Source organism: Danio aesculapii, chromosome 14, assembly GCF_903798145.1.
Source record: "Danio aesculapii chromosome 14, fDanAes4.1, whole genome shotgun sequence".
Lineage (NCBI taxonomy): Eukaryota > Metazoa > Chordata > Actinopteri > Cypriniformes > Danionidae > Danio > Danio aesculapii.
Window position 1 is genome coordinate 50500185 of NC_079448.1, and position 12193 is coordinate 50512377.

At 20.6% G+C, this 12193-nt stretch overlaps 1 protein-coding gene across 1 annotated transcript in view; it reads right to left on the reverse strand.

Moving 5' to 3' along the window:
* The window catches only part of LOC130240216 (A disintegrin and metalloproteinase with thrombospondin motifs 2-like), a 371942-nt gene that overhangs the window by 57026 nt on the left and 302723 nt on the right, over positions 1 to 12193 (reverse strand). The window contains exons 10-11 of the mRNA XM_056471639.1: positions 1531 to 1644; positions 766 to 911 (exon numbers count right to left, since the gene is read on the reverse strand). Coding sequence (XP_056327614.1) covers positions 766 to 911; positions 1531 to 1644 — 260 coding nt within the window. The remainder of the gene's footprint in view (positions 1 to 765; positions 912 to 1530; positions 1645 to 12193) is intronic.

Below are 12193 nucleotides of genomic sequence, written 5' to 3' on the forward strand. Positions count from 1 at the left end.
AAGGTGCAGCTGTGGTGCAGTGAGGGGTTTGCATCTTTAATAATCTACGACAGTTTGTGTTCATTTAACGGTAAGAATGATTAATAAATCCATATGAAACAGTCCCTTTAAATGTCACGTCTCACTTTCAGTTTCGGGCTTAGGCGCGTTTTGCACTCACACACAAGCGTACCGTCAGGCACACCTCTTCCAACCGGGCTAGGACCGGCCAAGTAAACCGTGAGCCTGAGCCTGATTCAGCACACTCACACTTCTCAAACGATAAGTGTCACAGTATTTTCTATAATATTTTTTTTCCTCTGGAGAAAGTCTTATTTGCTTTATTTCAGATAGAATAAAAGCAGTTTTAAAACTATTTTAAGGTCAAAATTATAAGCCCCTTTCAGCTATATTTTTTTCGATTGTCTACAGAACAAACCATCATTATACAATAACTTGCTTAATTGCTCAAACTTGCCTAATTAACCTAGTTAAGCCTTTAAATGTCACTGAATACTAGTATCCTGATAAATATCTAGTAAAATATCATGTGCTGTCATCATGCCAAAGATAAAAGAAATCAGTAATTACAAATGAGATATTAAAACTATTATGTTTAGAAATGTGCAGAAAAAATCTTCTTTCTGTTAAAAAAATTAGGGAAAAAATATTCATCAGGGCTAATAATTCTGCTTTAACTCTATTGTATGCAACTTCAAAAAAGTAAATCCAATGATTTTTTTTAGTGTAGCAGTACAGCTCTATCAGACAGACTGAAGCGCTCACCGTGGATTGTCACAAGCTCGTGTGCGAAACTGAATCCCCCTTCCACAGGGCCGAGAGCAGGAGCCGAACTCACTCCACATCCCCCAGCTCCCGTCCCGCTTGATGATGTCTGGAGTCAGCTGAACACAGTGCCCTTTAAAACAGTGCTGAGAGACGAGAACAGACAAATAATAAACACACAACACTGAGTACTTTATAACTGTGTGTGTGTGTGTGTGTGTTTGTAGACTTAGTAATTTAGACTTATCATATAAAGCAGGGGTCACCAAACTTGTTCCTGGAGGGCCGGTGCCCTACAGATTTTAGCTCCAACTCTAATCAAACACACCTAAACAAGCTAATCAAGGTCTTACTAGGTATACTTGAAACATCCAGGCAGGTGTGTTAAGGCAAGTTGGAGCTAAACTCTGCAGGGACACCGGCCCTCCAGGACCGAGATTGGTGACCCCTGATATAAAGCATCTACAGCGCTCAGCATTAATAATGAAAAATCTATTTCTCAGTAAATATAGCCAGTACGTTTTGGTACGTTTTATTAAATAAAAGTTCTATAATTTTAAGTTGCAATAGCAGCAAGTGCAGGGTATAGGTATAAGTTAACAGTTCAATTATAAAAAAAAAGGGTAATATTTACACATGGATGTACTGGGAACATAATATACAATTCGTATTAACTAGAACCAGATATATACAAATAGATGAACATGAAGGAACCTGCGATCTTAGTGATGATGGTTTTGGGAAATGGATTCCCAGTATTCGTACCTTCCCAATGTCGCATTCAGTGCCGTCGATTGGCGGCCCTTTCTTGGTCTTGCAGAAGAAGGGATTGTCTGGATGAGCACACCAAAGCTGCTTGCAGGGGTCGAAGGGCCGAAACTGAGATATGAAGAAGCAGAAAGAAGAGGATTCATTCACAAGCTCTTTAACACTCTCTGAATGTTGATCAGATGGTCACAATGTCAGAGTCGAGCTGAAATCTTTGCGCCAGAAAGAAGATTATTGAATTGCTGTTTATAAAGAGAATATGATCTGTACTTAACAGATGAAATTAGCACCGCACATCTAAAATGCGACTACAAATTGGACCACAAAACTTTAATACTGAGATTTATGCATTGTCTAGGAGCTGAATAAATAAGCTTTCCATTGATCTATGGTTTGTTAGAATTGGACAATATTTGGTCGAGATAAAACTACTTAAAACTATAAAAAACAACATTATATTATAGTATTATAGTAAATCACCTTTAAACTTGTCCAGATTAAGTTCTTAAGCAAAGCAGGGGTCCAAAATGAAGTTTTACATATTTAGAAAAGAAAATTACATAGTGTGGTAATGGAACATGTTCATCGAGTTCTAATGGTTTTTGGTAATAATAAAATCAATAATTTTGACCCCATAAAGCAGGGGTCACCAATCTCGGTCCTGGAGGGCCGGTGTCCCTGCAGGGTTTAGCTCCAACTTGCCTCAACACACCTGCCTGGGTGTTTCAAGTACACCTAGTAAGACCTTGATTAGCTCATTCAGGTGTGTTTGATTAGGGTCGGAGCTAAAATCTGCAGGACACCGGCCCTCCAGGAACAAGTTTGGTGACCCCTGCTATAAAGTGTATTTTTGGCTATTGCATACCACTAGTTTTGTGGTCCAGGGTCACACATAATTGGAAAAAAGACCATTAATAGACAATTTGTTGCAATAACAATAAAAAACAATATATGTTTTAAAATAAATAAATAAGTATATTTAAAAAAAGGAAAAGATAAAATAAAATATGGAAATATACACTCTGGAATTACAATTTATAGTTATGTGGTTGAGTAAACTGTATTTTTTGTTTTATGGCATAAACTACTGACGACAGTACAGTGATCCTTTGTTAATCGCGGAAGTTACGTTATAAAATTAACCTGCAATAGGTGAAATCTGCAAAGTAGTCAGCTTTATTTTCAAAAAGTCAAACTTTTTAGCATCTTCCTCTTCTTTTGGGGGGCTACCGCAGGTGCCTTTGACAGTGCAGAACATTTCGCCCAACAATTCAGTTTTTTCTGACCATTACTGAAATTATATAGCCATTATTACTAAAATAATAGCATTTTACTCAAACCCATGCCTATAAATCCAATAAATTAGGAGGAAAAGAGAATTTTCAAGTTGTTTCTTAATTTTTTTTTCATATTTATTTATTTATTTTATTTATTTATTATAAAAAAATGCACAGTGAAAATTTGAATGCTGCCTTAAAGTAAATAAATCAAATTAACTTAATACAGCAAGTCATAACATTAATTAAAAATTAACATTAATAAAAAAAAAATAATAATAATAATAATTAAAAAATAATAATAAAAAATAATAATTAAAAACTCAAGTTATAATATGTATAATTCAAACCAGTTGAAAGCTGGTTAACTTACTGAAATAAGTTAAAGTAAAATAAAAAAATGTTGCTGTGACATTTTAAATATTTAAATTTATTTTACAGTGTAAATTTAATTAAATTCAAGTTTATTATTATAAAATAATATGTATAGTTCCAAAGCAAAAAATATAATATAATATAATATAATATAATATAATATAATGAAATATAATATAATATAATATAATATAATATAATATAATATAATATAATATAATATAATATAATATAATATAATATGATAAAATATAATATAATGAAATATAATATAATATAATATAATATAATATAATATAATATAATATAATATAATGAAATATAATATAATATAATATAATGGAATATAATATAATATAATATAATATAATATAATATAATATAATATAATATAATATAATATAATATAATATAATATAATATAATATAATGAAATATAATATAATATAATATAATATAATATAATATAATATAATATGATAAAATATAATATAATGAAATATAATATAATATAATATAATATAATATAATATAATATAATATAATATAATATAATATAATATAATGAAATATAATATAATATAATATAATGTAATATAATATAATATAGTATAATATAATATAATATAATATAATATAATGAAATATAATATAATATAGTATAATATAATATAATATAATATAATGAAATATAATATAATATAATATAATATAATATAATATAATATAATATAATATAATATAATATAATATAATATAATATAATATAATATAATATAATATAATGAAATATAATATAATATAATATAATATAATATAATATAATATAATATAATGAAATATAATATAATATAATATAATATAATATAATATAATATAATATAATATAATATGATAAAATATAATATAATGAAATATAATATAATATAATATAATATAATATAATATAATATAATATAATATAATATAATGAAATATAATATAATATAATATAATGGAATATAATATAATATAATATAATATAATATAATATAATATAATATAATATAATATAATATAATATAATATAATGAAATATAATATAATATAATATAATATAATATAATATAATATAATATAATATAATATAATATAATGAAATATAATATAATATAATATAATATAATATAATATAATATAATATAATATAATATAATATAATATAATATAATATAATATAATATAATGAAATATAATATAATGTAATATAATATAATATAATATAATATAATATAATATAATATAATATAATGAAATATAATATAATATAATATAATATAATATAATATAATATAATATAATATAATGAAATATAATATAATATAATATAATATAATATAATATAATATAATATAATATAATATAATATAATATAATATAATATAATATAATATAATGCAATATAGTATGATATAATATAAATATAATATAATATAATATAATATAATATAATATAATATAATGAAATATAATATAATGTAATATAATATAATATAGTATAATATAATATAATATAATATAATATAATGAAATATAATATAATATAGTATAATATAATATAATATAATATAATGAAATATAATATAATATAATATAATATAATATAATATAATATAATATAATATAATATAATATAATATAATATAATGAAATATAATATAATATAATATAATATAATATAATATAATATAATATAATATAATATAATATAATATAATATAATGAAATATAATATAATATAATATAATATAATATAATATAATATAATATGATAAAATATAATATAATGAAATATAATATAATATAATATAATATAATATAATATAATATAATATAATATAATATAATGAAATATAATATAATATAATATAATGGAATATAATAATATAATATAATATAATATAATATAATATAATATAATATAATATAATATAATATAATATAATATAATATAATATAATGAAATATAATATAATATAATATAATATAATATAATATAATATAATATAATATAATATAATAAAATATAATATAATATAATATAATATAATATAATATAATATAATATAATATAATATAATATAATATAATGAAATATAATATAATGTAATATAATATAATATAATATAATATAATATAATATAATATAATATAATATAATGAAATATAATATAATATAATATAATATAATATAATATAATATAATATAATATAATATAATGAAATATAATATAATATAATATAATATAATATAATATAATATAATATAATATAATGAAATATAATATAATATAATATAATATAATATAATATAATATAATATAATATAATATAATATAATATAATATAATTAAATATAATATAATGAAATATAATATAATATAATATAATATAATATAATATAATATAATATAATATAATATAATATAATTAAATATAATATAATGAAATATAATATAATATAATATAATATAATATAATATAATATAATATAATATAATATAATATAATATAATATAATATAATATAATATAATGTAATATAATATAATATAATATAATATAATATAATATAATGAAATATAATATAATGTAATATAATATAATATAGTATAATATAATATAATATAATATAATATAATGAAATATAATATAATATAGTATAATATAATATAATATAATATAATGAAATATAATATAATATAATATAATATAATATAATATAATATAATATAATATAATATAATATAATATAATATAATATAATGAAATATAATATAATATAATATAATATAATATAATATAATATAATATAATATAATATAATATAATATAATATAATATAATATAATATAATGAAATATAATATAATATAATATAATATATATAATATGATAAAATATAATATAATGAAATATAATATAATATAATATAATATAATATAATATAATATAATATAATATAATATAATATAATATAATGAAATATAATATAGTATAGTATAAAATAATATAATATAATATAATATAATATAATATAATATAATATAATATAATATAATATAATATAATATAATATAATGAAATATAATATAGTATAATATAATATAATATAATATAATATAATATAATATAATATAATATAATATAATATAATATAATATAATGAAATATAATATAATATAATATAATATAATATAATATAATATAATATAATATAATATAATGAAATATAATATAATATAATATAATATAATATAATATAATATAATATAATATGATAAAATATAATATAATGAAATATAATATAATATAATATAATATAATATAATATAATATAATATAATATAATATAATATAATATAATATAATGAAATATAATATAATATAATGAAATATAATATAATATAATATAATATAATATAATATAATATAATATAATATAATATAATGAAATATAATATAATATAACATAATATAATATAACATAATATAATATAATATAATATAATATAATATAATATAATATAATATAATATAATATAATATAATATAATGAAATATAATATAATATAATATAATATAATATAATATAATATAATATAATATAATATAATATAATATAATATAATATAATATAATGAAATATAATATAATGAAATATAATATAATATAATATAATATAATATAATATAATATAATATAATATAATATAATATAATGTAATATAATATAGTATAATATAATATAATATAATGAAATATAATATAATATAATATAATATAATATAATATAATATAATATAATATAATATAATATAATATAATATAATATAATATAATATAATGAACTCACCGGCCACTTTATTAGGTACACCGGATCAACTGCTCTTTAACGCAAATTTCTAATCAGCCAATCACATGGCAGCAATTCAATGCATTTAGTCATGTAGACATGGTCAAGAAAATCTGCTACAGTTTTAAGATTTAAGTGACTTTGAACGTGGCATGGTTGTTGGTGCCAGACAGGCTGGACTGAGTGTTTCAGAAACTGCTGATCTACTGGGATTTTCACGCACAACCATCTCTAGTGTTTATAGAGATTGGCCCAAAGAGAGAAAATATCCAGTGAGTGGCAGTTCTGTGGGCGCAAATGCCTTGGTTGTGAAATGGTACCACATATATACCACAATACCACAGCCTACCTGAGTATTGTTGCTGACTATGTTCATCCCTTTTAGACCAGTGTACCCATCTTCTGTTGAAAACTTCCAGCAGGATAACGCGTCAAAGCGTGAATCATCTCAGACTGGTTTCTTAAACATGACAATGAGTTCACTGTACTCAAATGGCCTCCACAGTCACCAGATGTCAATCCAATAAAGCACCTTTGGGATGTGGTGAAACGGGAGATTTGCAACATGGTTGTGCTGCCAACAAATCTGCACAACTGCGTGATGGTATCATGTCAATATGGACCAGAATCTCTGAGGAATATTTCCAGAACCTTGTTAAATCTATGCCACGAAGGATTAAGGCAGTTCTGAAGGCAGAAGGGGGTCCAACCCGGTACTAGCAAGGTGTACCTAATAAAGTGGCCGGTATATATAATACAATATAATAACACAATAATGTTCAATTGTTTAAGCATGAAGTAACCAAGTATGCATGTAACAAAGCACTTTCATGCAGGCAATACACACCAATGACAGAAAGCACTTTACTTATGAAACAGTCTGTGACCGAGAGCACAGTCAGACAACACAATGCAGTGATGGAAATGGTCTGATTTAAGGTCAAACGGTAAGCAAACGCATTTTCTTCCTCCCTTGGAGAAGCGTAGCAGACGAGAGCACAATTTCTGGCTGCGCTACTAATGATGACACTCCATTTAGCAGGATCCTAAACCCAACGAGCGTCTCCAACACATCAAGACACCAAGTGCAAAATAATGGCTCACAGTTTTCGGCAGTAGCCAGCTGGCTGCTTCTGTTCTCTCACTTTGAATATTGTTTAGAGTTTGCCAAGTTAAATAGTGAAAGACTGCTAGGCCAGTGGAGGATAGATGATCATTTAGCACCTGTACGGCATTTTTAGATGCTTCAGAAAACTTTAAACCTCCAATCAATTCCTGCATATCTTTTCTAATGAATGCAGAAGAGTCACCAGGCTGCAATGACCTGGTTAACTTGACATTAAAGCAATGTTTGGAAAGAAAATGTTCAGATTGAGCTCTACTCAGAAAATGTTTTCAATTAGCAGAGTATAATGTTTGACACTTGCTTCAAAAGCGATAGAAAATAACTGGAGTATTTACAACTGAACGCTTGATTTAAAGCATTATGGGGAGTTGTAAAACAGAAATGCATTATTTATGTCTTTTCTAAAGCACCTATGAAAAGGGTGGTGTATGTACATTCTTAATGCTTCTGATGTATAAAATAAGTCATAATAAGCTATATAATATAATTTAACATAATATAATATAATTTAAAATAATATAATATAATATAATATAATATAATGTAATGCCATGTAATGTAATATAACATAACAACATAACGTAACGTAATATAATATAATACAACATAATATAATATAATATATAATATAATATAATATAATATAATATAATATAATATAATATAATATAATATAATATAATATAATATAATATATAATATAATATAATATAATATAATATAATATAATATAATATAATATAATAAATATATAATATAATATAATATAATATAATATAATATAATATAATATAATAAATATATAATAATATAATATAATATAATATAATATAATATAATATAATATAATAAATATATAATATAATATAATATAATATAATATAATGTAATATAATATAATATAATATAATATAATACAATATAATAAATATATAATATAATATAATATAATATAATATAATATAATAAATATATAATATAATATAATATAATATAATATAATATAATACAATATAATAAATATATAATATAATATAATATAATATAATATAATATATAATATAATATATATAATATAGTATAATATAATATATATAATATAATATAATATAATATAATGAAATATAATATAATATAATATATATAATATATATATATATAATATAATATATATATATATATATATATATATATAATATAATATAATATAATATAATATAATATAATATAATAATATATAATATAATATAATATAATATAATATAATATAATATAATATAATATAATATAATATAATATAAACTAATATAATATAATATAATATAATATAATATAATATAATATAATATAATATAATATAATATAATATAATATAAACTAATATAATATAATATAATATAATAAATATATAATATAATATAATATAATATAATATAATATAATATAATATATAATATAATATAATATAATATAATATAATATATAATATAATAAATATATAATAAATATATAATATAATATAATATAATATAATATAATATAATATAATATAATATAATATAATATAATATAATATAATATAATATAATTAATATAATATAATATAATATAATATAGCATAATATAATATAATATAATATAATATAATATAATATAATATAATATAATATAATATAATATAAAATAATATAACATAATATAATATAATATAATATAATATAATATAATATAATATAATATAATATATTATAATATAAAATAATATAAAATAATATAATATAATATAATATAATATAATATAATATAATATAATATAATATAATTTAATATAATATAAAATAATATAATATAATATAATATAATATAATATAATATTATATAAAATAATATAATATAATATAATATAATATAATATAATATAAAATAATATAATATAATATAATATAATATAATATAATATAATATATAATATAATATAATATAATATAATATAAAATAATATAAAATAATATAATATAAAATAATATAATATAATATAATATAATATAATATAATATAATATAAAATAATATAAAATAATATAATATAAAATAATATAATATAATATAATATAATATAATATAATATAATATAAAATAATATAATATAATATAATATAATATAATATAATATAATATAATATAATATAATATAATATAATATAATATAATATAATATAATAAAAGTCAGTTATTTTCCTTTGAAAGTGTGCTTTCCATGTTGGAAAATATGTCTTTGTTTTGTTTTTTACAACCTGCCCACTGCCAGTTTACCCAATTATATTGTGCAAAACGTATTGTATGTCAATTCAGCCATAAATGCTTGAACAAATTATGCAGGCATGGCCAAAAAAGTGACCTCTAGGGGACAGTAGCAGCCTCCAAAACTGGTGTTTTATGAGGTGTTTATTTTTCAAACAATATAAATATTACAAACATAATTTAGCTGACCAGATTAGATCTTCCTGTTTGTGTCATCAATCTGGTAACTATGTATGTGCATCAGCTCAGAGGAGGAGGGGTTGAGTGAATAAAACCCTCTCCAATATTTTGAATTTGGACTGCAATACCTAGTTCAACCACTAGGCCAATTCCGCATGGTGCACTTTTAAGTCTATAATAAAAAAAGAAATTATGTACTATAGAATCCGTAAAGTTGCAAACATTTGCCTTTTTAGTTGTGGGACCGCTGTTCTGGATGGAGAAAACTACAGTTTTGCCTTTACATAATTTCCATGGGTGCAGTTTGCTCAATGTAAACACAACTTTGCATAGACATAACATAATTGAATTCAGAAATAACATAAAATAAGCTACCAGTAGCCCTGAATAAAACTGAATATTTATAAACATGCATTTTAATACCTTACATTTAAAAGTTTTTAGAAATCAACAAGAAATAAAATAAAACGCATTGACACTGACACTAAAAATCTGCAATTATCAGGTGTAAACATATTTACTGAATCAAAACTGAAACTAGCAACATGTGTGATTTTATTTTATTTTTTTATATTATTTGCATTGTATAAGTCACTCTGGAGTCTGAAATATAAGTTTCAGTATATAAATCTAACATCAAACAAAAAGTGCTTCAGAGGTAATAATGTGTCAGTGCTCTTTGGACAAGGGATTCATGAAGATGAACCACAAAATCCTTACGGCACTTGAAAATTAAGTGAAAAGCCTTTATTAACATGGCCATTATTTAAAAACTGATATCACCCTGATGAAGGCAGGTTTTGCCGAAACACATAGGTGCTGTTTGTAAATCATATCCATGTTAATAAAGGCTTTAAAAAATTTTAACTTACTTTTTGAGTGTCTTGAACCTATGATTTCGTTGTATAAGTTGCAGTATGTTTCAGATGTTAAAGTTGTAGTTCATTAAGTGATATTTCAGAAAATACTGATACAATTTATGCATTTCTGTCCCCATATTTGTTTATTAATTGTAGAAACGGAGCATAAATCCTTTACATATTTAAATTTCTGGTGAACTCAAGCATTCCTTTCACTTTGCATCACATAAAATTGCATCACACAGACTGTTAAATGCATTAAAATAATAATAACATAAACAAATAGTGCCAATAAATTCCAAAACGAGTAGAAGTCAAGCGTGGGTTTAGTATCCTGCTCTGTACATGTCCGCAAAATGACAATGAGTTCAACACCAACCGATAACATGTAATGATCAACAATACGACCATCTAAACTGAACCAATTGGAGGAAAGAAAAGGCCCGACTGTGCCTGATGAGAACGCCTTACCTGGGCTGCTGACGACCCCACCTTTTGCAGCTAAGAGAATGTTTAACAAGACAGTGAAGTACAGACCAAGCAGTGCTGTTCAGCTGGAATTTCATTTTCTGAGCAGAAAATCATTTATGATCCAGTTTGTTAAGCAACATCAACTGATTTCAAACTCATGCCATCTGCTTTTGATTATC